This window comes from Cuculus canorus, chromosome 11, assembly GCF_017976375.1.
Source record: "Cuculus canorus isolate bCucCan1 chromosome 11, bCucCan1.pri, whole genome shotgun sequence".
NCBI lineage: Eukaryota > Metazoa > Chordata > Aves > Cuculiformes > Cuculidae > Cuculus > Cuculus canorus.
In genome coordinates this window covers 8,938,995-8,966,631 of record NC_071411.1, presented here as the reverse complement: position 1 = coordinate 8,966,631, position 27,637 = coordinate 8,938,995, and the positions used below count along the sequence as shown (strand labels likewise).

Below are 27,637 nucleotides of genomic sequence, written 5' to 3'. Positions count from 1 at the left end.
GAAAGGGGACGCGAAGGGGGCACAAGGGGGGTACAAGGGGGTCGCAAAAGGGACGCAAAGGAAGTGCAAAGAGATGCAAAGAAGGCGCAAAGGGGACGCAAAAGGGGCACAAGGGGGGTACAAGGGGGGTGCAGAGGGGGCACAAGGGAGGGGTGCAAGGGGGGGTGCAAAGGGGGCAAAAGGGGGGGTGCAAGGGGACACAAGGGGGGGTGCAAGGGGGGGCGCAAAGGGGCCGCTCGGCAGGTGCCCCCGCTCCCGTCCCGTTCCGCCTCGTCCCCGTCCCGCCCCGGCGGTTCCCGTCCCGTCCCCTCCTCTCTCGCTGCGCTCGGGGCTGCGCGGAAAGCGCGGTTCGGATCCCGGCCGGAGCGGGGGGCGCGGGGGGGGGGGCCGGAACGAGGGAAGCACTGGACACCCGCAGCTCTTCAGCGCTTTTATTTCCCGGTGCCCGCGGAGGGTGCGGGCAGCCCCCGGCCCCGGGGCTCTAGCAGGTGGCGTAAGCGTTGGCTCTGTCGCGGATCTCCTCCAGCAGCCCCCACACACGCTGCTCCAGCGCCTGCAGCCGCGTCGCCTTGGCCTCCATTGCCCGCTCGTTGGCCCCGAAGTGCTGCTCCAGCTCTGTGGGGTGCGGGCACGGCTGGGCGACAGCCACCCACCGCGTCCCCGGCACCCACGGGGCACCGTGCGACGTGTGCCCGGGGTGAGGGGCACCAAGTGGGGTCAGAGTGGTGGGGAATGTATCAATAGAATGACCTTTGAGGTCATGAAGCCCAACCGTACCTGTCCACCACTCAACCATACACCTACCCACTTCATCTACCCATCTTTTAAACAATTCCAGGTACGGTGACCCAACCACCTCCCTGGGCAGCCTGTTCCAGTGCTTGATAACCCTCTCGGTGAAGAAATTTTTTGTAAGGTCCAAGCTAAATTTCCCCTGGCGTAGCTTGGGGTCATTCCCTGTCACCTGCCATGGTCTCCCCCACATGCTCGCCCCTCACCTTCCAGCTTCCTCTTGCTGCTGCTGGCCTTGTCCAGGAGGTCCTGGGCTTCTGCCGCCAGCTGCGTCACACGCTGCAGAGCCCCACTGGACACCCCTGCCAGCCCGCTCACGCGGCCCTTCAGCACCACGTAGCGCTGCGTCACCTGCGCCAGGTCCTGTCGGCACAAGGGCATGGTGAGGCTGAGCACCCACAGCACCCCACACCCCCTTGGTGCTGCACCATGGCCGGGCAAAGCCAGGCCTCACCTGACTGAGCATCCCCGAGGCGATGGTGGCACGCTGTGCCCTGTCATTGGCTTGCTGGGCCACGCGGCGGGCATCCCGACCCCGCTCCTGCAGGGCGGTGATGTGCTGTGCCAGCTCCTGCAGCCGCCGCTGCACCCGCGACTCCTTCCCCTCCAGTGCCTGCAGCCTGCGCTCCGCCTGGGCAGGTACAGGTATCATCAGCAGGCACAGCGACCACTGCACCCACTGTGCCATCCTCACCGCTTCGCCAAACCCACGGCACCTGCCCCACACCATCCACATCCCCCTGGTACAGCCCCCACCACCTCTAGTGCACCCATGGCATCAGTCTTGCTCTCCATGGCATCAGCCCTGTTTCTCCCAGTGTCCCTGTGGTACCAACACTGTTATTCCCAGTGTCCTCACAACACTGCCCCTGTTACTCCCAGTGCCTCCACAGCACACTGTTGCCCCCAGAATGCCCAAAGCACCATCCCTGCTCGCAAGCCATGCTGGCAGCATTGGCCTCAGTCACACAGCACCCACATACCCGCAGCCCTGGTGCCCCTCACCTCCTTGGCTCTGCTCTCAGCCGCCCGGATGGCATCCCTGGCACTCCGCAGGGCGCTCCCGACTGCTGTTGCCCGTGTCCTTGCTGCCTCCAGTGCCTGCTGCGTCCCCGCCAGCTCATCCCTCACGCCCTCCGCTCGCTCCCTGTGGTGGCACAGGCAGCTCCAGCCCCTGCCAGCGCTGCGGGCCAGACCCCCACCCCTTGACCACCCCAGCGTGTCCCCCGCTACTCACCTGGCATCCTGTCCCTGTGCCAGCAGCCCCCGCGCTGCAGCCAGCCCCTGCGCCGTGCTGTTCAGCACCGCGTCCACCCCCTCCAGTTGGCCAATGCTCTCCTGCATCTCCCGCAGCAGCTCTTGGATCCTGCTGGGACTGCTGGGCAGGGAGATGTTCAACACCTGCCGGGCCACCAGCTCGATGCTACCCGGGTCGGCTCCCTCCTCTGTGCGAACACGGTGGTGAGGTGGGCTTGGGGTGGGCGCATTGACCCCCGCCATGCCCACCCCGTGCCGGTGCTACCTGCCAGGAAGGCCTTGATGCGACGGATGAAGCCCCGCAGCTGGGCTGTCGCCTTCTCTGCACGGCTGCGAGCAGCCTGCGAGCGCCCCAGAGCCTCTTCTGCCCGGCTCCGTGCCCCCCGCGCCAGCTCCTGCACCTCCTCCGTCTGGGGGACACAGAGCTGAGCGGGGGGCACGGGGCGGCCCCAGGGAAGGGGGCACAAGGGGTGGATGAGGGGTATCAGGGGACAAGCACAGGGGACACGAGAAGATGTGCAAGGGGATATGAGGAGGTGTGCCACAGGGTGGAAGGAGGCATGGAAAGAGTGTGAAATGGGATGTAAAGGGGTACGTGAGGGGGTACAGCAGTGGCCCAGGGACATGCAAGTGGCACAAGGAGCATCTGTGAAGGGCCACAAGATGGACATACAGGGCGAGGATGTGTTTGGGGGCATGGAAATGGCACAAGCAGGATGTGCAAAGGGCCATCAAAGGGGCAAAGAAAGAGCACAAGCAGGACACGCAAAGGGAACACAAACAGACAGCTAAAAGTGCCATGGAGCCACTACCATTACCTTCTGTGCCACAACACCCAGCTGCCCCAATGCCACCTCCAGCTGCTGTGAGGCATTACGGGCGTTGCTCAGGGCTTGAGCTGAGACAGGCAGTGCCCCCCTGCACCCCGTGCCACCACAATGCCGTTTCCCCACTCCATCCAGGCACAAGGCTCCTCCACAAGGTGCTTGCTCGCAGCTCCGTTCCCCAGGCGCCCCACAAATCTGCAGTGATGTCAGTGGTGGAGGTGGCAGCTCAAAAGCACACGGTGAGAGATCCTTGTACTGCCCCAGCACAGGGATCTCCCCTCATGCACCTGTTTGCCACTCATCAGTCCTATTCTCACCTTCTCATTGATCCCGGCAACACTGAGTCCCATCACTCGTTTCTGTGCCTCCCGCAAGGATTTCCGTGCTGCAGCCATACCCCGGCGGAAAGTATCGCCCTGTTGTCGCAGCACCTGCTCAGTCGCCCGCCGCTTTGCCTGTGCCCCATTCAGCTCCCTGGCTGTGCCGTTGGCCACCGCCTCCGCCTGCCGCGAGTCCTCCACCGATGCCAAGATGCTGCGGTAAGATTCTGCAGGTGCCAGCATCAGAGTTCAGCCAGGATAGTTGCCACTGAACCCCCCAATCCTTGCTGGATGTTCTTACCCCCAAATCCAGCTGCGGCTACGGTGCTGAGGAGGACTTGGAGGTGGGAGGTGGTTTGGTTGAGACCACCTAGCTGGCTGTTCAGCCCAGCTAGCTGGTTGCGGTGCTGCACATCTGCCTGGGCCAACTGATCTAGATGGTGCTCCAGCTCTTGGAGCTGTTTCCAGAAGTCATCTAGCTCCATCCTTTTAGGGGAGAAAAGGGTCTCTATGCTTTTTGGGTGACAAAAGGGGGGTCCCTCACACCCCAGCCCACTGTGCGCACTTGCCTGGTGCCATCCAGCTGCCCTGGCAGCCCATCGAGGAAGGGACTGCCGAGGCTGTCCTGCTTGCCCAGCAGCTGCTCCACACGCTCCAGGGCCTCCTCCAGCACCCGCAGGCGGCGGGGGCTGAGCAGGGGTGCAGAGCCCCCTTCCCACAGTGCCCGCACCTGCACCCCGAGGCGCTGCAGACTGTCCCGCAGGCTGCCCAGGGCTGGGTCCCAGCGCCCGAAGCACGGATGGCAGGGCAAGCAGCGGGGAAAGGCGTCCTGGTAGCCCCGCTGGCAGCGGTCACAGCGCAGCCCGCCAAATCCCGGCCGGCACTGGCACTGCCCGCTGGCCTGCTCACACTGCAGGCTCTCAGCACCCACTGGCTCGCATTCGCAGGCTGCAGAGACAGGTGGCAGCATGTCCTGGCCTCCTCAGAGACCCCCATGTCCCCAGAGTGCCACCATGTCCCCAGCATCCTACCGTATTCTTCTGCATCTCCAGGGTCTCAACGTGTCCTGAGGGTCTCTTATGTCCCCACAATCCCACCATGCCCCCCGGGGCCCCATGTCCCCAGAGATCCACCCTGTCCCAAGGGTCTTCCATGTCCCCAACATCCCACTGTGTTTCCAGTGTCTCACATTTCCCCAGAGTCCCACTGTGTTCCCAGCGTCCCACCATGACTCCAGAGTCACCCATATCTGTAGGGTTCCATCATATTCCCATAACCTCACCATAACCCCAGGATCTCCTAAGTGTCCTGTGTCACCAGTGTCCCACCATCTCCTTAGGGCCCTCAACTTTAAAGTCTCCCACCATGTTCCCAGGGTATCTTATGTCACCAGGGTCCCACCACATCCCCAGGGCACCACCATGTCCCTAGAGTCCCACCATGCACTGAGGGTACCTCCATGAACCCCTGCTTCCACAAGACCTCCCATTTCCCAGGGCTCCCATGTCCCCAGAGTCACTGTCCCCCTGGTCCCTGAGACATGCCCCCACCTCGGCACTCCTGCTCAGGGTCTCCCCAGTGATGCTCCTGGCACTGGGAGCAGACACGGCCCCCAAAGCCGGGTCGGCACTGGCACTGGCCCGTCACCTGCAGTGAGAGCAACTTGCTCAGCCAGGAGCCTCACCCAGCTCTTGGAGGGCAGTGGAGCCACACTGGAGTGCTCAGGTGCCAGGGTGCTGAGATGCCAGGGGTCTGACCATGTCACAGGTGGGGTGCAGGGCATGCATCGAGTGGCAGCTGCAGGGCTCGCAGCCCCCTGGCATCCCCAGGCTCCAGAAGTGGGGTGCGCAGCGGTCGCAGCTCTTGCCCACCACGTTAGGACGGCAAGTGCAGGCACCCGTGCTGTGGTCACAGTCACAGATGCCGGCGGTGCAGTGGGAGGCCAAGGTTCCCCGTGGGTCACAGCTGCAGCCTGCAGGCAGGTGGGCAACCACGCGGGGCTCAGCCTATACCCCCGACCTGGGTGATGCCCTTCTGGCATCTGACCACAGCACCCCAAATTCCCTGCCTGGCCCCTGAGCCCATGTGCAGCTCCAATTCCTCCCAATACCTGCCTCCCTGACCTCAATCCCTGTCCCCTGATGAACTCAAACCCTAAGCACAGCCCCAAACCCCTTGACACCCACAAACCTCCCCAACAAGCCCAGACTCCACCTGGCTCTGATTTCACCCAGCGCTAAACCCCCCGCAATAGCCCCAAACTCTGCCCAACCCCAATCCCTCTGCTCCCGAGCATAACCGCAAGCCTCACCCCCATGCCGAGCCCTTGCATCATCAGCCACCCCCACATCTCTAAACCCTGGCACGGCCCCATCCCCGGCACAGCCCCTCGCTCACGCCGGCAGCTGCGCTGCAGGGCATTGCCGTAGTAGCCGGGCTGGCACTGGGCACAGTGTGGCCCGGCAGTGTTGTACAGGCAGCGCAGGCAGTGCCCACTGCGAGGGTCGCAGGCTCCTGGGTCGCTGGCATCGATGTTATTGTTGCACTGGCAGGGCCGGCACATGCCCCCCTCCATCTCAGGCGCCCCAAAGTAGCCAGGGGAGCAGCGGTCGCAGCGGGACCCTGCAGGGAGGATGAGCACCCTGTGGGTGCTGAGGTCCCGCAGCCCTGGTGCTGGGGTGTCCCCACTGCACGGTGCTTGCTTTGCTCCTCACCAGCATATCCGGGTGCGCAGAGGCAGATGATGTGGTGGGTCTCCTCGTCGGCATGGCAGGCACTGCCGTGGTAGTGCCGTGTGCCAGGGTAGCCAGGGCAGGGGCAAGGCCGGCACTGCTGTCCTGAGCCCAGCACGGGGTCCCCATAGTAACCATCCTGGCACCTGCAAGGATGAGGGGCGAGTGCCCTGTAGGGTCTATCTCGTCCCACCACTCCTTCTCATCCACACCATGCCATACTATGCCATACCATTGTTTGTATCTCATCTAATCCATTCTATTGCATTTCATCCCACCATCTCATCCTACCTCACCTCATCATATCCCAGCTCATTTCACCCCTTCCCATCATATCCAATCCCACCATCCCATCATATACCATTCTATCCCATTCCATTGTATCTTTCCCATCTCATCTTATTCCATCCCATGCCATACCATGCTGTCCAATGCCCTCCCCTCCGACCAGGCTTACCTCTCACAGTGCCGGCCGGCGGTGTGGTCGCGGCAGCGCAGGCAGCTGCCCGTCCGGGGGTCGCACTCCTCGGCATGCCCGTTGCACTGGCAGGGCCGGCAGGCAGGGAAGCCCCAATGGCCAGGCTGGCATTCGTCACACTGCCGGCCCACGGTGCCTGGCTGGCACTGGCACTGCCCGCTCACTGCATGGCACAGCTGTGACAGAGAGCCCTCCGGGGAGCAGGCACAGGCTGCGGGATGGCACAGCTCAGGTCAGGTACGCAAGGGCAGAGACACGGGGACAGACAGACAGATGAGGGACCAGCACCCAGGTCATGGCCAACCCACGAGCGACAGCACAGTGGGGCTTGTAGACACACAGGTAGGCGAGCAGGTGGCTGGATGGGCAGGTGAGTGAGTGTAAGGCAGCGCCCACACCAGGCAGGGATGCAGAGCTTGGATGGATGAATGGATGGATGGATGAATGGAAAGACAGGTGGACAGAAGGGGAGGTGGGATCCAACCCATGGGCTGCAGGAGAGCAAGGCTAAGATGGACGCATGCACAGACAGAGTGACAGACAGACAAATGAACATGCAGATGGGTAGTGAATGGGGCTCTGGCAGGTTGACAGACAAACAAACAGAGAGGAGGGACAGGGATGCTTGGCAGGCGCAGATCTCACTACTCACGGCTGCAGCCCAGGGGCCCGAAGCCGTAGCTGCCTGGGGCGCAGTGGTCACAGCGTCGGCCTAGGACGTGGGGCTTGCACTCGCACTGCCCTCCCTGCACCTGGCACTCGCTGCTGCGGGAGCCCTGCGGGTCGCACTGGCAGGCTGTGGGCAGCGGGGCCAGCGGGTCAGGGCTGCCCTGCCCACACCCTGCCACTGATCCCCTCCTGACCCTGCCATGGGCACAGCCTCATCCTGACCCACCTCCCTGGGTGCTCCTGCCCACCCTGCTGTGGGCACAGCCCCATCCTGACCCACCGCACCAGGCAGGGCTGCCCACTGTCCCCCAGCCCCAGCAGAGTGCCCTGACTGTGGGGACCCCACTCACGCAGCGCCCCGCTGTGCAGCAGAGCTGAGACGCTGCAGACCAGCCGTGCACAGGCCTGGGCCAGGGGGGACGGAGGGGCCATGCGAAATGCCTCCAGGCACTGGTACCGCTCCAGCTCCTCCCGGCGTGCTGCCCCCTCAGCTCCATGGAAGCCCGGCAGTTCCAACACCCGTGGCAGGAGAACCAACTGTGCCAGGCAATGGGAAGGGGAGAATAGATGGGGCTGGGGAAGCACAGCCACCCTCCGTTGTGGGACCTAGCCCCGTCTCCCAGGCCATATTCATCCGACCCAAGGCACACCTGACCCTGCTGGGGGCTCAAACTCCCCAGCCCCACCAACAGCCCAATCTCTGTTGACACCCTCAACCCCATCAGCATCCCCGGTCCCATTGACACTCTGACCCAAACTGCCATCCTGACAGGCTTCCTTATTCCCATCCCTGCTGACATCCCTAAGGCCAGCTCCAACTCCATCAGTATCTCCAGCCTCATTTACATCTCCTTTCCCATCAACATCGCCATCCCCATCAACATCACCAACCCTATTCCCCTCCTCTTCCCCCCCCCCCCAACATCCCCATCTCTTTCCCACCCCCTTCCCCCTACCCATCCTATCCCTATCCCCATCCCTATTCCCATCTCTATCCCCATCCCTATCCCCATCCTCACCCCACATGCAGCCCCAGACGGGAGTCACTGCCCACCCCAGCATGTGGTGGTCTGTCCCTGCCCATCACCCCAACCCTAGTGAGCACCAGGTGTGCAGCACAGAGGGTTCCTCCTCACCGAGTCAATGAGGATGAAGGCACCGGGGTGGCGCTGGGTCGTGCCAGCCCGCTGAAGCCGCATGGTCACCTCGTAGGGAGTGCTGGGCTCAAAGCAGAAGGGCCGGGACAGCAGCACATACCTGTGAAGAGGCAGGCGTCATGGTATAGGCACAACAGGGCTGTGAGGGTGGCAGCAGGACCCAACCACCTTCCTTGTCCCTGTCCCTGTCCCCATCCCTCGCCCGTTTCATCAGACTGTCCCAGTTTCCATCCCATCCCCACCCCTCAACTCTGGGAGAGTGGCAGGGCTATCCTTGTCCCTGTCCTGTCCCGATCCTAGTCCCCTTCCCAACCCCATCCCCACTCTCAGCCCACCCTCATCCCATCCTATCCCCACCTCTGGCTGTGGGGCAGGCTCTCGCGGTACATCTGCTCCGAGGGCAGGAGGTTCCCGCAGCGAGGGCTGGTGGGCAGCGCCCGGGAGCTGACGCTGACCACGGCCTCCCAGTCCTCGGCTGACTGTGGCGACAGGAAAGGCGGTGTCAGGGCCACAGGCTGCCAAACACACCGTGGTCTTGGCTGTGGCCACACCTGTGGCTGCGCTCACCTCAGGCTCGTAGCGCAGCAGCAAATTGTAGTCCATGGGGTAGGGTATGTTGTCCAAGTGGAAGGTCAGGCCAGCTCCATCCCGCACCCGGGCAAACCCTGAGCCCGTCCATGTCACCATGCGCCCGGTGCCATCCCGCACCACCTCCTCCACGTCCGGCTGGGCAGGGCATGGTCACGGCTCGGCCGTGGCTGCCCCAGCTCTGCCCCTACCTGCAGCCCCCTGCCCTGCTCCATCCCCCCGGGCTCACCTTGGGGGGCTGCTGGCGGCTGCGGCGAGAGGGGGTGCGGTGCTGGGAGGTGCGAGGGGGGCTGCGCTGGTGCCGCAGGCGCCCCTTCCTCCCCCCGGGCTCCCTGGTGTCATAGTCCAGGCAGTCCTGGGGCACCTCTGCCCGGATTGCGCCCTGCGGGGACCAGGGAGCCATGCACAGGGACAGCCGTGCTTGGGGACAGCAGTGCACAGGGCACAGTGACAGCCACGTGTAGGCAGGGTGACAGCCATGCATGGAACATGGTGCATGGTGACAGTCATGCACAAGCCCAGGCTGGAGGTGCAAAGGCCCCCCAAGGAGACTCACCGGGAGCTGAGGGTGGCTGTGGCTGTGGCTGGTGGCCCGTTCAGCCTCGTAGGTGTAGTAGTCAAGGGGGGCACAGAAGAAGCCAGGCTGCACCTGGTCGCACTGCCGCCCCATGAGGTGAGGACGGCATGGACAAGCCCCATCCTCCATGGAGCACCTGGAGGTGACCAGCCTGTCTGTCCTTCTGTCTGGCTCTGTCTTCACTCATCCCTCCTTTCCTCCCTCCCTGTCCTCATCCCTTTGTCTCAGGGGATGGAGATATCCCACTCCATCCCTCCACCCCAGCCTAGTTTGTCTCCCCAACCCTGTCCCCATCCCTCCACCGACGTTCTCATCCCTCCCTCCGTGCTTGACCCCCAGCCTTGTCGCCACCCCTGCTCGCCCGTGTGCCGGGTGCTGTGTTTGGCCCCACCGGTTACTGTAGGCTCCACCGAAGTCGCAAGCGCAGGGCCGGCAGCCCCCCACGTCGTAGCTCAGGCCCCAGAACTCAGGCTGCAGTGAGAGGGGGGATGTGGGGCAGCTGTGGGGCCAGCTCACCCATGGGGGTGCTGTGGGGCTGGGGAGAGTCAGGGCCATGGAGCATAGTGTGGGGCAGGCCGTGGGGGGGTCTGGGGGCACTCACCACACACTGGCTGCAGGAGCGCCCAGCCACGAAGCGTTTGCAGTAGCAGTCTCCGCTGATGGGGTCGCAGGGGGAGCTGCCCGCCACCGTGCCTCGTGGGTCACACCTGCACACTGCCCCCAACATGTGCATGCACCCCCACATGTGAGGGGCTGCCATGTGGCACCACAGCCCACAAGCTTCATAGCCCTCCATCCCCATCCCGTGTCCTTCCATCCCTCACCCTTCCATTCCCATCTCTCTGCCCCCATTCCTCCATCTGCACCCCTCCATCCTCATCTTTCCATCTCCATCCCCCCATTCCACATCCCTCCATCCTCCTCTTCCCGTCTCCATCACTCTGTTCCACATCCCTCCATTCCACACCTCTCCATCCCATACCCCTCATCTCCATCCCTTCCCCCAGCATCCTCCCATGCCCATCCCCAGGTCCCAGCTCACGCTGGCAGCCCTGCGGGTCGCCGTGGCTGAGGCCATAGGCACCGTGCCGGCAGCGGTCACAGCGGGGACCGGCTACATTCTCCTTGCAGCGGCACTGCCCCGCGATCATGCCCAGTGCCACGTCTGTGTGCCCATCGCACACGCCTCCATCCAGAGAGCCAGCCGGGTCGCAGTCACATGCTGACAAGAGAGAGAAAGAGACCGCCAGGAGCTGGGGCTGCTGGTACTGGGAGCCACGGAGACAGGGCTGGTGGCACCAGGAGCCATGGAGATAGGGCTGGTGGCACCAGGAGCCTTGAGGCTGGGGTCCTGGGGCACTCACGGGCACAGGCAGTGGGCGAGCGGATGTCGGAGCGGGGGTGTCGGTAGTAGAAGGGCTTGCAGAGCTGGCAGTGGCGGCCCATGGTGTTGTGCTGGCAGTCATCACACACGGCCCCGCTGGCGTTCCCCGTGGCCAGGAAAACAGCCATGTCGAAGTGGCACCGCTGTGAGTGCTCATTGCAGTTGCACCCTAAGGGGACAGAGCCATGGCATGCTATGTGGCACCCCAATCCCACCAGCGAGCGTCCCCAGAGCCAAATCTGAGCCTGCAAGATCCCCTCATCCTCCATCCCAGAAGGATGGGCCTCAAACCTCCCTGATCTCTGTCTGCAGCACCTCCACCCTCCCAAACCACAGCCCCAGAGGTAGCACCTCAGACCCCAAAGCATGGCATGAGAGACTCCCAATCCTCATCCCCAAGCCACAGCGCAGGGGATGCTGAACCCCTCAGACAACATGCAGGACCCCCAAAACATGCAGGATCCCCAAGCACAACATGAAGGATCCCCATTCCCCAAGCCCAGCATGTGGAACCCCAAGCCTTTGGGCACAGCTTGGTGCCGGTTCTGGCACAAGGCACTCACGGCGGCAGGCGTTGGTGTTGGAGCCCTCGGCTGGGCGCCAGGGCAGGTCGTGGTAGAAGTCCTGGCAGCGCTCACAGTTCAGTCCCTGCGTGTGGTGCTCACAGACACAGCGCCCATGGATCTGGGAAGGGAGCACCTGGCTCAGCATGGCCAATAGGTCGCACGGGCACTGCGCTGTGCCGGCAGCTGCACGTGCCTCACCATGCCAGGGATGGAGGACGTTGGGGCACCAGGTGCTGGGGCACAGTGGGCAGCATGGCCGTGGCAGAAGCAGCTCCCACGTAGCACCAGCTCGTCCACAGCGTAGTAGTACTTGTGCAACACCTCGCGCCGTGTGTCCAGGAGGTTGTCCCCCAGCGTGTGCAGCTTGGTGAGGTTCACCCGCAGGTTGGTGACACGCAGCAGGTCTAGGGTGGAGGGTGGAACCATCAGCACCCACCCCACCGGCTGCATGGCCCCAGCACCCCCAGCCACGCACCCTGGATGTCCGGGCTGTAGGGATCTGCCACAGGGATGGAGGGGTCCAGCACCTTGAAGATGACCTGGGAGGAGGAAGGGGAGGAGGTGAGCCTGGCTCCCCCTGCACCCCAGCCCCCTCCACAGCATCCCTGCCCCAGGCACCTCGCCGTGGCTGGAGGGCTCGATCTCGGAGTAGCGCTGGTCACACAGCACCTCATCCACCAGGCCTGAGGGCTGGCTGGGGATGCCAGGGAAGAGCTTGGAGCAGTTGTAGGCGAAGTAGCGGTAGACCTTCCAGCTGCGTCCAAAGTCTGCCGAGCGCTCCACCAGCATGGCCGCGGGGCGGAAGGTCTGTGGGACATCCAGATGGGACAGGGACTGGCCCTGCAGCCCTGCTGTGTCTGTCCCATCCCATCTCATCCCATTCCAAGCACCCACGTGGCAGGACCCACCTTGAACTTCATGATGAGGTGGGTGAAGTGGAACTCACCCTCCAGATCCAGGCGGATGCTGACGTGTTCTATGCCTGGGAGGGACAGCAAGGTGATGGCCAAGGCTGGGGAAGACCCCCCTGGGTGCCATGGCCACACAGCCCTGAGGCACATACACATGGGGGCAGCTGCGCTGCTGCCCTGACCTCACCATTCTCTGACTGCCACCAGGTCCGCTGGCCATGGGGACCGCTCAGGTAGATGACATTCTCAATACGGTGGCTCTCAGGCAGGGACGGGTCCCGTGAGTCGCAGGTGAAGCATTTCTCTGAGTCCTGTGCCAGGGAGTGGCAGGAATGGGCAGCTGGAGACTGTGCCAGTGCCCAGCTGTGCTGGGGCTGTGTGGGGCTGGGGGGCTCACCTGAAGATGGCTAACGATGCAATACTCCTGGGGCCCATCTAGCCCACAGGTGGAGGTGGCACTCAAGTTGGGGGCTCGCCCCACCAGCAGGTTCCCAGTGGCTGGATAGCAGCTGCCGCGGGCACAGCCATGGCTCAGGTCGGGCTCCTGCCAGCCCCCCGCCGCCGGCACTCCCACTGCAGGAAGCACAAGGGCAAAGGGCTGGGGGCTACGCTACAGCCCCTGGGCACCCCCTGCACCCCAATGTCTGCCTATCACCCTCCCCACCCTGAATGTCCCATCCCCTCCCATCCCCACATCCCGACCCACTGATGCAGCATGAAGCTCCGTGACCCGGAAAGGTGCTGGCAGCAGCGCTGGGGCCTCGTGACTGGGGGGCAGGGAGCGATGGGCAGTGGGGGTGAGGCGAGGGCTGGGACGCCTGTGCTCCTGGGGGCCCGGGCAGCCCTGGGGCGCCAAGCGGTGCCGGGGGGAGCCAGGGGCCAGGTCAGGCGCTTGCTAATCCCATCGAGGCTCAGCACAGCCCAGATTCCCCACTGGAATTTGCGGCTGTCAGGCCCTGGCTGCTGCTGGCCAGGGTGTATCGCCAGTGCCACCCACTGCTGCCCAGCACCCTCTGGCTGGGCAGACCCCTGGGGTCTGGGGCCACCACAGCCCCCTGCCACCGAGACCAGTGCTTACCCAGGAGGAGAGTGAGCACCAGGATGTCCATGGGCAGCCACGGGCTCCGTCTGGAGAGTAACAGAGACGGCACTGTGGCAGGGTGTGGGGCACAGAGTGGGGCACGGGGTCCAGCACAGCCGTGCACCCCAGGGTGCTCCCACTCAAGCCTGGCACAGTGGTGCACGCTGAGGAGAGTACTGGGAAGCGTGTGTGGCCAGAGCAGTTGGGTTCCAAAGTTCCGCAGGGTGGCATCCACTGCCCACCCCCGTGGCTGTGTCCCAGCCCTGTATGGCCACAGGTGTGTGGCCATGCCCCACACCCCAGACCCCGCACAAGCTGCGCTGTACCCAATCCCGCCCTGCTCAGGGCAGATCCATCCCTTCAAGTGACACTGGTATCCCTGGGGGGTCCCACCACCGGGCCAAGGTCACTTAGGGAGGGGAGCCAGGAGAGCCGGATGTGGCTGGGCAAAGCGTCTCTGCTGCTGGCCGGGGTCCCGCGGTTAAATTTAGGCTGGAGCTGCCTTTTGTGCTTCCTTCTCTCCCTGTACACCCGCTCTCAGCCTCCTGAGCGCTGGATCAAAGCCTGGCTCCAGCACTGCCCAAACACATCTTTCCTGTCCCCGCGTGGGAGCCAGTCAGAACACGGAGGCTGGAGATGGTGGGGGGAGCCGGGTCTCTGTCCCGCCACAGACCCTGCTCGAAGACACGCCACGCTGGCGGGCAAGGCAGCATGGGGTCACATGCCAGCCAGGGGTCCCCGAGCCCCACGAGCCCCCGGTACCTGGTGTCCTGTGGCATCCAGCGCACTGGCGGGGCTGAGGCTGGGGATGACGGTGGCGTGGGACCCAGTGCCCCACAGGCTGGGTGCGCAGAAGTGAGCTGGGGCGATGGCGGCGATGGGATGGCGGTGGCCAGTGGCCCCCCTTTTCCCTGCGCACGATTCTTATTCAAATGGGCTGCCCGCTGAAAGGGACGGCGGTCTCCAGGCTACGGGAATGTCACTGCCGATTCCTTCTGCCTGGAGGCCCCCGCTGCCCGCCTGTCCGCAGTGGCCACGCGGGCCAGGCGTCGGCAGCCTGGGCACGCCCCGAGCCCAGGCGGCACGGCGGGCCCCAACGTGGAACAAAAGGGCGCCTCATGGGCCAGTGAGCCAACGGCGCCACATTCCCTGGTCTCCCGGCACAGCGTGGCAGGAACATGCCTGCTGCCACTCACAGCAAGGTGGATGGGATGCAAAGGTGGGATAGGCGCCTGGTGCTCCGGGAATCGGCTGGCTCAACTGCGTGTGGGGCCATGGCACTGCTTTTTGCCCCAGCTGTGGAGGCCCCATGATGGAGATGCCAGCAGAGCCCAGGGGGAGCTCATCCAGGCACAGCCATGATGCCGCTGGCTGGGCACGTCCCTGCTGAGGGATCCAACCCTCCTCACCGCAACGGCACCCTGGGCAAAGTCCAGCACATTCCAGACCCGGGAAGTGTGCTGCGGGCACAGGGGAACCCAGCCCATTTCCCCGAGGGACCCCACAGCCCCTTCCTTGTGTGCCGCCTTGTGCAGGCTGCCAACACCCTGCCTGTGCTCTGGGACGGGGCTGTGAGCCTGAGGCTGTGCTGTGCCCTGGGGCTGTGCTGTTCCCGGGGCTTCCCGACAGGCACATTGGCTCCTACCTGTGCCCACAGGGGCGTGCCAAGCAGGCGGCCGTGGCCCGGGTGGGCTGTGGAGTTGGCCAGCTCAGCCTCGCTGGGCTCAGGTTGGGCTCAGTTGCTGTTCCTGGAAGAGGGCGGCCGGTGTCTGTCTCCTCCTCCAGCAGCCGTGCCAGGCGAGGGGAGGGACTGCCCACACCAAGCTTTACCCAAGGTGAGGCAGAGGCCAGGTACGAGCCAGCAGTGGTCCACGCGCAGCACGGCAGTGCCCCGTGCCCAGGCTGGCTGGCACACAGCATCCCCGCAGGGCTGCCATGCCCAGTTGAGCGGCACGCGGGGCCGCCGAGGCAGCTCAGCCATGACTCGCCCTGCACTGCATGGGCTCGTCTGTGTCTGTTCAGGGCACATCTCCAGCAGCGGCATCGGAGCCCCAGGGCAGCACAGCAGCCAGCCACGCTCCCTAGTACCTGTGCTGGGTGGATCTTGCCCCCCTCCCGTGCTGGCACCATGGGCACCACCCAAGCCAGGGCCCCACTCACCCCGTGCCAGTCAGTGTTGCCTGGGATCCTTTGGACCAGGTGGGCCAGGCGCTGAGCCGGCAGCCCCAGAGCCCTGCGGGGAGCACAGTCATGCACCGGGAGTGGGCTCGACAGAGACCTCGCTGTCATGCAGGGACGGTGCCTTTTATTAACCAAGGCCGAAGGAAGGAAGAGGAGCTGCGTGCATTCCACGCCAAGGCCATGCTCCGGCTGTCTGCTGGCAAGCAAGGTCACGGGCAAACAAAGCAGTAGCTCTGGCCACGGAGATGCCAAATTCCATGTCCCCAGGGATGCCCTGACAAAGTGCAGGCTGGTCTCACACATCCCAGTGGGTGAGGGATGCTGTGGACAGAGCCCTGCCAGCTCCCCGTGGCCGTGCTTTCAGCAAGCACTGGGAAACCTAGAGGGAGAGCAGTGCTGAGCCCAGGGAGGCTCTGGCAGCGCAGGTTGGTGACCAGGCACCACAAGCTCCTCAGCTGTGAGCTGGCAGATGAGCTGATAAAGATCCATTAGCACTGTCCAGCATGTCTGTATCGCAGGGATCTTGCCAAGCAAACCTTGTCTGCTCTAAGGAGATCCAAAGCCCCTGATAAAGGTGACTGTAACAGGATCTCTGGCCTTGAAAAGCAAGGTAAAACCGGGAGGGAGGGATTCTCAGCAGGATCTGAGAGTCAAGTGTGGAGTCCCAGCCTGTGTCCAGGCGTCTCCTGGCTACCCTGAGGGCTGCTCTGACTTCCCATCCCAACCTGTGACCCCTCTGCTGCCCCAAGACTGAAGTGGCTTGTGTCTGCCCGAGGAGATGACATGGCCAGGAGCAGCTCTACTGCCTGGAGATCTGCCAGCAACTCCACCGCAGCCCTCCCTCACCAGTGTTTCAAAGCTGCTGAGCATCTCCTGCTCCCTCAGGCACCCATGGCCTCAGCTCCACCAGCTCCTTTCAGCAGTGATCAGAGCGCTTTTGCCATCATCAGCAGATCGTGCGGCTCGGAGGAGCAGCACTGGGAACCAGCAGCGCTTACTGCTTTGGGGCACGCAGAGGAGGGCCCCCCCAAGCCTCGGCAGAGCCCCCAACTTCCGGGGCAGCAGCTCATGCCTGGACAGCCCCGCTTGGATGGACCTCAGCACACTCAGCAGGGTGGCCAACGCTTCCTTGAACATCCTCACAAGCTGGAGAACCACTTAACCATTTCCCTTCCCAAGGGAAGAAGCTCTGGCACCAAAGCGAGTGTCTGCCCAGGGGCATGGTCCCACCACCGTTAGTGCTGGGTCAGTGCACCGATGGCCCTACGGCAGAAACCAGATTCAGATCGCACGTGGGTGAACAATGGCATTTGTGTTGAAGCAGCCGGCCGCGGGGTCCTGGCCGCGGGGTCCTGGCCGTGGGGTCTAGGCTGCAGTAACGGGCAGATCCAAAGTCAGAGGGTGGGCAAGCAGGCACTGCCAGACCACCTGCCAGCACAGCACCAACCTGGCACATTTCTAGGAACTAACCTGGAATGTGGATTTATACCAGTTTATACCAGTTTGGCACCAGTGGCACTCGTCTGGAGCGTTCTCCATCCCAAGCAAGGCATTTTTTAACAGGGCTTGGGTAACCGCAAACCTCACTGGGGAGACTGGGTGGAAGGGATGGTGTGGTGGGCTCCGGCTGACTGTGCCCAACGCAGCGGCCAGGCAGATGGGAGACGCGGTGCCAGGGAGCTCACAGCAGGCTGGGAGGAGCAGTCTGGCAGGGCCCAAAGAAAAGCTGGACACGCTGGGTGGTTCTGAGCACCATTTTACTGAAGGGCTGGACGCCTGCTAGGACTTCATAACAAAAAGTTCACATCATTTAGGAAAAGAAGACAGTCCGGTTTTTGTCCCATTCCCTCCGAAGAGCAGAACAATATTAACGCTGTCTTTTCATTAAACAACGCCATTCCAAAATATACAACACTGAGAGTGGAGCCCAGCCTCATATTAAACACTAAATATTAATATAGCTTCAGGAACATTCTACACAAACAAATGAAACAGTAAAAAGTTCACTCAAGAACAAGATGGTCAAGTTGTTGTAAATTCACCATACAAAAGTTTGTTACTCGCCCTCCCACGGGCTGCGGTCACTGCTCCCCGGCCATAGCTACGGACACCAGAATGCCAGGGGACAGTCCGAGCCAGAGCAGATCGGTCACACTGTGGCGTGGAGACAGTTCTCCGAGATGATGGTTGGTGGAGACGAGTACGAGGGGCCGGGCAGTGCCCACACAGAGCCCCCACATCCCTCAGAGTGGCAGCTGTGCCTCTGCTTGGAAAATGCCACTCCTCAGGAGTGCTGCACTGGGAACCAGGAGAGGGATCAGCGTAACACCCTGTACCTTCCCCACCATGAACACCACCAGTCGTTTCATCCCGTCCCAAGGCCTGGGCAGTGTGGCAGAGCAGGGGCAGGAGGGGAGGTATTTCTGGGGTAGCTTTGCAGCACCTTCTCATTTACAACAGCACTGCGTGCCTCACTGTCTGTGGGAATCACCAGACTCCCACAGGGGCTGCCTGTAGCAACAGGAACAGGAAGGGCTAATTTAGACAAGCAGAGAGTCCCAGACGATAATAAGGCCTTTAAGGCACTCCCCGGGACAAGGCCTAACGGCCTCCAAAGGGGAAGGTATTTCAGATGCTAATTGGAGAAAGTGCTACCTGCCCTGTGAGGGCATCCAGGGTACAACTTAGCACACACGGGTGGGGAGCTCTGTCAGCCCGGGAGCAGTTTGCTTTCCCCATGGCCACCAGAGCAGGGTCACTTTGTGCGAATGATGAAGGACAAAAAACAAGGGTCAGGTGGGGCACCTGCTCCAAGAGGGCACCCCCTTGCCTGTGCTCCAGAACCAGCAGCAGCTGTGCCTGCATCGTGCTGCCAGACACAGCACGACTGGCTCCCTCAGCCAGGCAGGGACAGAGTGGAGGCAGGGCTACAGCATGCCAGACAGTTCTCTGTTTGCATATCTCCTCCTGCAGTAGAAACTGGCCAGCCAGGTGCTGCTGGCATCTCTGGTTTCCCTTAATCCTAGTTCCTCACTGTTTCACCAGACCTCCTTGATCTTCCTAAGCAAACTGAGGGGTCTTGGCCTCAGCACTATGGCTTCAGAGACAGCAGCTGGTCAACCTGCAAGTGCCAGCAGTCTCACGGCTAAAGACAGGGTTCACTTAGACACTCAGGGCTGACCTAGGAACGAGGGCTGGCTCTCCTGCCTTCTGGGACAAGGTCTCTGCTCCACCAGCCAGCGAGGCACCTCGCACCTTCCTAATGGCATCCAGCTCCACAAAGGAACAGGCTGTGAGGAGAGGAAAACTCAAGCGTGCTGCTTCCTAGCACAGAGTCCCAAACAGGAGGGCCTAGGAGCAACCTGTCCTGCTGCCCTCTCCACAGATGCTGCCAGCCCAGCCACCCTGCAAAGCCAAGGGCTGCAGCACCATCAAGAAGGTGCGAGGTGCCCCAAACAGCCCCCCTCTCCTCAGGCCACCTCAGATCATGGAAAGCCATCCCTGTTTGACCACAGAAGCAAACAGGCCGATGTCATTTTGAAGACTGAAACAGAAACTGTCACTTCCACACAAACCAACCAACCTGCTTGAACAGCACGTGCTCCACACGGCTCACCAAGGACCCCGTCAACCACAGCCAAAACATGGGTCCTCCCACTGAAACCTGCTCTCCTGCCTGGGAAGCTGTCCAGCTCACATCAAATTGTCCAGCTGCAGCTGAGAGACAAACCTTCTCTCCAGTCCCACACATCCTTTGTACCATGGCCAAAGGCCCAGCTCCCAGCCTGAGCAGGGAACTTGGACCCAATGGGGAGAGCAGCTGGAATGACTACCTTCTGCCATGGTCTTCTCTTGAACACGGCACAAGCCACAACTGAAGTGGCCCAAATTCTGTGCTCAACTCCCCAAACTCCAGCTCCTGCCGCAGCTGGTTCCAGGGGACTTGCACCAGCTCCATCAGTGGAGAAGTGCTGCTGGTGTATGAGGGGGGCCTGGTGGTCCACACCCCTGGCCCTGTGAGCAGGAGTGCTGCAGGCTGGGCAGCAGATGCCCTGGTCTGAGCAGGATCCGACTATGCCAGTGCTCACAACGCTCCAAAGCACACTTCCTCCTCGCATGGAAATACCACCAGTGGGCTAAAAAACAGGAATAACAAAATTATGCTCTCTTATGTTGCAGAAAAGTGCTTAAGAAATTCTGTACAAGGATTGCTACAGCAGCTGGCTCTGGGGGGACACAAATGGTGGTGAAGCAACAGTACCGTGCTACATGGCTTGCAGAGAAGAGGACAAGGAGAAACTTCTCCAACTGAAAGCAGTGACAGAAGTTAAAATCTGACCACAGTGGACATGAGCTTCGAAACATCTCTAGCAATTAACAATGTGATTTCAACCAGTATCTGATGTCAGCTTCCCCTTCAGCTGCCTGCTGGACAAACTGCTCTCCCCACGGATCTCACTGACGGACATCTGAAGCATGCAGGAAGCTCAAGGACCTTGTCTGGTGCAGGCGAAGCATAAACTCTTCACTTCTTGGCAGCTGAATAAAAGGAGAAATTATTTCCACAAACGCAGTTAGAAGAACAGCCCTTTGACCATGGGCTGAATCATTTCTCAAAGTGACAGTGGCACAAATCCATGTGGTAAAAGCATTCCTAAGGGAGTCTCTAAAGCTCTTGGCTGTCACGATGCCCAGGAAGAGCATAGGCCAGGTTAGGCACTTGGATGAATTCAAAGTGACTAATACAGAAACAGGTCTGAACAACCTGCACACAGCACGCTCAGCAGAGACCACAGCACTCCAGGCAAAGCATTTCTGAGCACCTCACCAGTTAATGCTGCACAGTAGTCTGGAAGGCAAGTGTCATGCTGCTGTCACAGAATAACAGGGTGGAAAGGGACTTTTGGAGGAAATCTCTGGTTAAATCAGGTCTTAAGCAGGCCTGGTTTGACTAAACCTTTCATCTTCCCTAAACACTAGACAGCAGCGTCCACAGCACAGTCCCTTCTGCAGCCTCCTGAACATCAGCATTGAAGGCCCAGGATGCCAGGAGCACCCGCACCCGGCCACGAGATGAAGGACGGCAGAGCCAACCACCAACAGGCTGCAGGCCCCGCGTCTGCCAGCACTGGATGACAGGCAGCAGTTGCTGACATTGGCACATTTACAGCCCCTCTGTGAATAATAAGTTGCAATCCTTCCAGCCAAGTTCCCAAACCACCCGTGACGGGAAAGAGGAGACATCAGGAGGACACACAATTGAGCTCCGGTGCTGCCCAGAGGCTCAGGGGCCCTGTGATTTGTTAGAAACGTGCACAAGAGCTGACAGAGACTGGACTGATGATGGGCAAGTCCCCGAGCAGAGCTTTGGGGTGCTTGCTTCCTTGGCAGGAGCCTCAGTGACACAGAAGCATTTCTAATGCATGCCTCTCAGAATCATGGAATCATTTAGCTTGGAAAAGACCTTTAAGATTATCGAGTCCAACTATAAATCTAACACAGAGGACCTCTTGCTGGTGGCCTGGGAAGGCCACTGAGTGAGCAGTCGCCATCATTTGCAGAACTCAGCTCGGTGCCAGCAAAGCATCACAGCGCTAAGGCAGCATGTTCTGCTGAATGCGCTATGGAACAGTACAGGCCAAGTCCCTGACTGGCAAAGATGCTTGCTGTGAAAGACAAGGTGATGAAGAGCGGGGAGGCAGGCAGCAGGGCAGTTAGAGGAAGAAACACAGCAAAGAGGAGGGATGTGGCCTGATAAGCTGGCCTCAGGTGGTTGGCTTCCTGCTCAGGCTGAAGGAAAAGCAACCTCAGCCTGAGTTTAGCCTTGTTGATGCATGGTTGTTTTTCCCACCAGAGGCCAGGCGCTCAGCTGAGATGTCTGTGCTGCATGAAGAGGCTCCAGAGAGAGCTCTCAGTGTCCTTATAAGGGGCTGGGAACAGGGGAAGCCGCTGAGTAGCCCGTCAGACAGAGATACCGCAGGCAGGAGTTCAGAGCCCTCCTCAGGAAACAGCCAGAAAGAGAAACTCCAGTGCGAGACTTCAAGACCTGGCACTTGAGACCGTGGGAATGAGAAAGGACTGAAGGAGTGGGAACAAAAGGGACAAAGCAATTTTTGGCCACTTAACAGTGATGGAGGGCCCCTGTTCCTCCAGCATCACGTCAGGGCAGGGAACTCTCTGCCAGGGCATTTTAAAACACAGGAGCAGAAGAAAATATCTCTTCCTCCTCTGCAGCCAACCAGCGGCGTTCACAGGTCAGTCCCTAACACTGCAAGTTACAATCTCTGACAGCAGCTCAGATATGCACAGTAAAACCACACAGAACTCAAGAATATGACTCAGAGCCTGCAACAATCCTTCAAGAGAGAACCACCACTCCACTCACAGCACTGGGCTAACTGGGTGAGGGGAGAGAATCCTCGTCTCACTCCCTTGTGAACCTCCCCTCTCCTCTCCGCGCCATAGTTCTCCTCTCCGAGCTCTCAGACACTGACCCCTTTTACAAAGCGCTGGAATCCAGCCAGGTGCTAGGGAGGGGCTGAAACACAAAGATCTGGGGCTCCCCAGGGAGCTCATCTCTTCAGCCAATGTCCACAGAGATTACTAGGTCAGAAAGGGGTATTGTGAGCTGGTGAAAGAACGAGTGGATTACTGTCCCGCTGCCGCAGAGATCTGAACGTACAGTGGCATAAAGAGCTGTGCCCATGCCTGGCCTGACACTGCTCCCTCTCCCCAAACCACCAGCTTCTGCTTTTGCAGTATCCCAATACCAATCATCTCATCAAGAGGCCACTCCTTCCAGGTGATAGCTGCAGCACCGACCACTCCAACACATGTTTCTCCGGGAGTTTGTGAGTCCTCTCCTGTGGAGAGCAGACCCATGCATGCAGTCTGTGTTCATCTCTCACAGCGTGTCCCAGATGCAGGAAGGCTAACGCAGCCCAGCTGCGGTGGTTCTGCAGTTCTGCAGTGCCTCCTGGGGACAGACAGAGCCTGCGTTCTGGGAGCTTTCACACCTGCCACACACCTTCTCACAACATCCCACATGGCACAGCAAAGCCGTCACCCATCCCAACACGGTGCCTGTCTCCCTTCCTACTTCATCACCACACACTGACAGAAAAAAAACTCTCTACATTTAAGTGCTGGCATACAACCTCTCAGCTCTTATGCTTTTCTGCTTTAATTCACTCTCAAGCATCCCCCCGAGCTCTGGGACCAGCAAGATGAATCTAATACATTCAAACGCAGCCTGTGTCTTCTCTACCAGCACCTAGAACCTGCTCCTGAAACACTCAGCAACAGCAAAGCAACGATATGGTGGGGACACTTCCTGCAATTCTTATTAACAACTCCAGCTCTTTGGCTCTAACAGTCACAGTTCATGTTCTACCTTTGCACCTGGGGTACAGGAGAGTGGAGCAACACCACGTTCTGAGGAGGAATCACTGTTTGGAGGCAAATTCCTATCATGAGCTCAGAGCTTCTGCTACCAATGAACAGAGGAGGCACCTAGAGATGTCAGGCAGACTCGCAGGCAACAGCCCTGTAACACCCCCCAACTCTTATGCAGAGGTAATACCGAAAACATGATTAAAACTATAAACTGTCAGCTGGTAATTGTCCAAATTGCTTGGCATTTCTAGAGACAAATGAGCGGCTCTAACTCTGCCTGCCTCCGAGCTGCTCCAGAGAGCCCAGAACAGACTGTCACAACACTGAATCACAGAGAAATCCTGGCACCTCTCAACAAAAGACTGACTGAAGGGGAGGAGGAACAAAAGCTATCAAACCCAATCCCAGAGGGATGGAGAAGTGCATCTTCCCACAGTTTCTGGGCTATATGCACATATATGGATATATAGACATATAAAGTTATAAAATCTGATCAAAATAAAACCAGTAAATGTACAGCTTGAAAAAGAGCAATATCACAGTGCATCAATGTCATGATAAAGTCCTGTGTTCTACCCCTGCCATGGCCTGCTCGGCTTGCCGCAGGCAAGAGTCACCATCCCATGTTCCCAAAGAGGGGGGTTTGTATTTCTGCAGTCAGTTCTGCATAGCAGTGGTAGACAGGCAGAAACAGCGCGAGAGCCAGCTGCTCCGTCTGCAGGTTCGTTGGCACAACATCACCAGACACCAGAGACCCACAGTCGCTCCTGAACTTCTCCATGCTCTGGTGCTGGGCTCGTATTTTTTCCTTATGAAAAAAAGTGACAAAGTGAAGAAACTCAGGGGACGCTGTGAGAGTGGGACAAGGGCTTAATTCGGATCACAGGGGACAGGTTGACCCTAAGAATCTTCTGTGCTCTCCTCCTCACTTCATCGTCAGAGGAAGAGTTGCCCACCTTGATGGTCCGGAATTTCAGCAGGTTCAGAGTGCTCTGAGCCCGTCGAGATTTATTTCGCACAGGAATGGTATTTGCTTTCTTCCTCTGCGGTGCTTCTCTGGCCTCTGTAGCACTTCTTTTCCTCTTCCTAACACTCCCCTGGAAAGTGCTGCTGTCCTTCCACTCTATTTTTCCCACCTGAGGTTCCTTACCTTTGATTTTCAAGGTCTTGGACTGAGGTGCAGTGGTACAGCCGTGGGACGAGCTGCCTGTAATTCTTCCATTGAGGACTCCGGAGGCTTTGCAAGCATTGCTCTCCTGCAGCACTCCACCCTTTGGTCCCTTCGGAAGATTTAAAGTGAGGGTGGCAGAATCTGGTGCTTTCTTTATCGAACGCTTGTACCCCTTAACTTCTGTTATTTTAGTGGTCTTGCCCGAAGAAAACTGCCTCGGCGGACTAGAAGCTTTGAGGAGTTTGAGGTCTGAGGGCGAGATCCCAAGATGCCCTTGTGTGTACTTGGACTCCAAACAGGACACAGTAGTTTTCAGCGGCACCACAGCTTCCAGAACCACCGAGAGTCTCATGGCTGGATACACGTCAGGATACACACCTGCAGGGAAGCCCACTGCCGTAGCTTTGGATGTGCTAGATCTTGTCTGCTTCAAGGAGCTCAAGAGGAGATTTGTGGAATCCCCTTTAGAGAGGGGCTGAGCAGAGACTTTTGAAGTGTTTATTGAAACGCTGGTCGGTGAAGCAGACACTTTTGCCAAGGCTGCCGTGTTTCTAGCTGGACTCTTAGCGGGCTCAGCAGTGCTGGCACAGTTGTGCTGGGTGCTCTCTTGTGTCGGGCTTGGTGTGTCTGCCGTGCACGAGCTGTACCCGTACACATCCTTACTTCTCAGAATGGTGGGCCGGTAGCCCTCCTCCTTCAGGCCCTGAATGAAGGCCACCAGCTGGGTCTCTGTGCTCGAAAGGTCCTTGGACATAGGGTTGAAGACTCGGAGGGCTTCCTCCAGCACTTTCTGTCCTGCAGAGGAAATTCTTGACCAGGAATGGACAGCTTTTTCTTCCACATCATTCACTGCAATATTCATGGCATTAGGCAAGCGGGGGCTTCAAAAAGGTCCAAATTACTGGAGAAACAACCCTTGACACCTCAAAAGGGGAGAGAAGACAGTTAGCTTACAGCAACTGAAATCACCTCGCATTTTCAAGTGGGGACCTGAAACCATTAAGCCCAGCCATGGCTACTCCCAAACATCGGGTCAGATTCTGAGCATAACCCGAGCCAGAGGCATCACCAAGAAAATCCCGTCACTGATTTCTCTCTGAAGTAAAACTAAAGCATCACTTGCAGAAATATTCTCAAACCTAAACAAAGACTTCAAGGCAATCCCATCCAACCCATCCCAAGATGCAGGGTTCCAATGAAAGGGTCCTAGTTTCTCAGTGAAATCTGCAGCTCGTTTCCAGTTCGAGTTTGACACAGCCCAGCTCCAGGTAACCAGAGCTCATTTTCCCTCTCCCTGTACATACACTGAGAACTCCACAATCAAGCCATATCAACACTAAGCAGCCCGAGCACCTCAAATCTATCCCAGCATCACTGTCTATTTTCCAGCTTCTTGATTCTGCTCAAAAATCAATTCTGAGTTCTTGCCAACGAGGCACCATCCTCCAGAAGACATGACAGCAGCGCCAGAGGCTATTTCAGTTGTGCTTCACTGACGCCAAAACGCTGTGACAAGGCCACACTGCTCCTTGCTGCTTCCTTGTTTGAACAACGGTCTGCAACTAGCTGTCACAGCAAACTGGTGTTGATCCAAGGGCATTCACTGCCAAGTGAGGAGGAAGCAGGAAATTCAAGCAGGGTGGCATGAAGGAAACACACATCACTGGGACGAGTGTACAGTGACCTTGAGGGAGAACCCCAGGATCACACTCAGGGCACTACAGAGCTGTCTGCCCAGGACAAAAACACTACTGCTTTAAATAAAAATCAACAGGCACTGAAGAGCAGTCCAGGCAGGGCTTCATGATGCACCCAGAGCACTCCGATACTCTCATGCTGAGGTGTCAGCCCCTCACACTGAACTTGCTGCTGTGCTGAGAAGCTATGAATTTTTTAGCTTCATCGCTACCTCTCAAAATACTAAGGAGGATTCAGTGAAAAATCCTTTTTAGGAAAATGCAGAAGGCGTCAAAGACACTATCACAGAGGGCAGTGCACAGGAAGGAAAGCTGTGATGGAAAAGTTAGCGCCTGAGCAGAGAGAACAAGGAACTGCTTTGTGTCCGATGTTCCAGAACTCGTAGAGAATAGGCACAAGCCAAAAGCCACCGCAGAAGGGGAAGCACAGGTCAGCAGGGGGGTAAGAGGCTCCACATGACGGACTAATCTCAGTCAAGTGTTCTGCAGACGTCATAGCAGAAAAGGGATTTGGAGGAGGATAATGCAGTTGCTCTGTGACACGCGGGGGGATCTCCCACGGAGGAGGGAAGGCAGGCAGGGAAATGCTCCAAAAGAGCCGTGTCTCGTGTCATCAGCCAGTGCTAAGATTTGCCACCTCCAAAATGAGCAAGCAGCAGCAGGCGCAGTGAAGCCAGCGAGGATGGGAAACATAATCCTGAGCTGGGAGAGAGGGAGAAGCCAATGGAGAAGCACAAATAACAACGCACGCTCAGTCTATTGCCAAGTTCAGGCTGCAACAAGCCCAGGAGCAGACCAGACACTTTAAGGGATGAACACCCCTGGGGGTGTTGAATGGAGAGGCTATAACACCTCACTGGGGACAGGACATCTCAACATCCATCACTCCGGTCCCGTTTAGTGCAGTGAAAGTTGCATCAGGAGCAAAAGGTGGCCATAAGCCGGCAGACAGCCTGTCCTCCACACAGCAACTTTGTTCACTTGACAGGCCAGCAGGGGCCGTGCCCTGCCAGGCTGAGGTGCCACGGGCCCGCAGCGCCCCGAGCACGGAGCAAGGCGCCGGCAGGGCCCAGCTGTCCGGGAGCGGAGCTCCGGGAATGGGCTCTGCTGCGCTTCACGGGTGCGGCTGAGGGGCCGGCCGACTGCGGACGGGGCCCCGGGAGAACGGGGCCGGCGGGAGGGCTCGGCGGGACTCAGCTTCTCCTCCTGCCCCTCCTCGGTGGAGGCGCTGCCCCTTTCCGAGCGCCCCTCCGCAGGCCCGGTACGCGGGGCGGCGGGCGCTGCACTGCGGGGCGGTGATTGGTGCAGACAGCGCGAGCGGCCCCTCCGCTCGGCCCCCGCCGGCCCGCAGGCCCGCGGGTGGGGGGGGCGTGGGCAGGGGCGGGACCCTCAGCGCCGCGACTCCGCCCCCGCGGCCCGCAGGCCGCCCCGCCGGGCGGCTCGGCAGCGCCCTCACCCGGGAGCGCGGGGCCCGGGCAGCGCCGGCCCCAACCTACCGGCCGCCGCCAGACCCGCACCCGCCACTGCGCCGCGACGGCCGCTCCAACATGGCCGCCCGCGGGGCCCCGGAAGCACCGCCCACTTCCGCTTCCGCCCCCCCGCAGAACGGCACCGCGCCCATAGCGCAGAGCGGGCTCGGACACGCCCTCCGCTGAGCCCTGGCCACGCCCATCGGCCACACCCCGGTCGTTGGCCCCGCCCCTTGCCTCGCCCCACTCACTGAGCGCGTGGTCACGGCCACGGCCACGCCCACAATCGACACGCCCATTCACTGGTCACGCCTACTTCACGGCGGCTACACCTCCTGACCTCGATGCTTTGTTGCCCTGGCCACGCCCCCGCGTTCCACCCCGA

General features: G+C 60.1%; 2 protein-coding genes across 7 annotated transcripts; both read right to left on the bottom strand.

The window, feature by feature from the left end:
- Positions 1-309: 309 nt before the first annotated feature.
- Positions 310-15,637, bottom strand: LOC104063658 (laminin subunit beta-2). Of its 5 annotated transcripts, XM_054076999.1 has the most exons (37): positions 15,500-15,637; positions 14,985-15,087; positions 14,102-14,283; positions 13,337-13,386; positions 12,656-12,831; positions 12,446-12,569; positions 12,256-12,329; positions 11,966-12,154; positions 11,823-11,886; positions 11,546-11,751; positions 11,345-11,465; positions 10,762-10,950; positions 10,440-10,619; positions 9,999-10,111; positions 9,789-9,868; positions 9,377-9,533; positions 9,050-9,202; positions 8,800-8,958; positions 8,590-8,711; positions 8,212-8,332; positions 7,426-7,612; positions 7,059-7,202; positions 6,386-6,617; positions 5,911-6,074; positions 5,594-5,818; positions 4,954-5,168; positions 4,747-4,843; positions 3,766-4,144; positions 3,498-3,682; positions 3,194-3,423; positions 2,868-3,071; positions 2,315-2,459; positions 2,030-2,237; positions 1,798-1,939; positions 1,247-1,423; positions 999-1,155; positions 312-615 (listed from the first exon to the last, which is right to left on the bottom strand). In XM_054076999.1, exons 3-37 carry the CDS (start codon positions 14,116-14,118, stop codon positions 482-484), a joined length of 5,520 nt encoding a protein of 1,839 aa, XP_053932974.1. In that variant the 5' UTR covers positions 14,119-14,283; positions 14,985-15,087; positions 15,500-15,637; the 3' UTR covers positions 312-481. The 5 variants fall into 5 exon arrangements, with proteins under 5 accessions (XP_053932977.1, XP_053932973.1, XP_053932974.1 ...); XM_054077001.1 differs by lacking the exon at positions 14,102-14,283; XM_054076998.1 differs by lacking the exons at positions 14,102-14,283; positions 14,985-15,087 and having other exon boundaries at positions 311-615; positions 15,500-15,618.
- A 1,634-nt stretch (positions 15,638-17,271) lies between these two features.
- Positions 17,272-27,359, bottom strand: CCDC71 (coiled-coil domain containing 71). Of its 2 annotated transcripts, none has more exons than XM_054076847.1 (2): positions 27,280-27,359; positions 17,272-25,009 (listed from the first exon to the last, which is right to left on the bottom strand). In XM_054076847.1, the coding sequence occupies exon 2, from the start codon at positions 24,946-24,948 to the stop codon at positions 23,755-23,757; it is 1,194 nt and encodes a 397-aa protein (XP_053932822.1). In that variant the 5' UTR covers positions 24,949-25,009; positions 27,280-27,359; the 3' UTR covers positions 17,272-23,754. The 2 variants fall into 2 exon arrangements, with proteins under 2 accessions (XP_053932822.1, XP_053932823.1); XM_054076848.1 differs by lacking the exon at positions 27,280-27,359 and adding an exon at positions 25,440-27,180.
- Between the last annotated feature and the right edge of the window lie 278 nt (positions 27,360-27,637).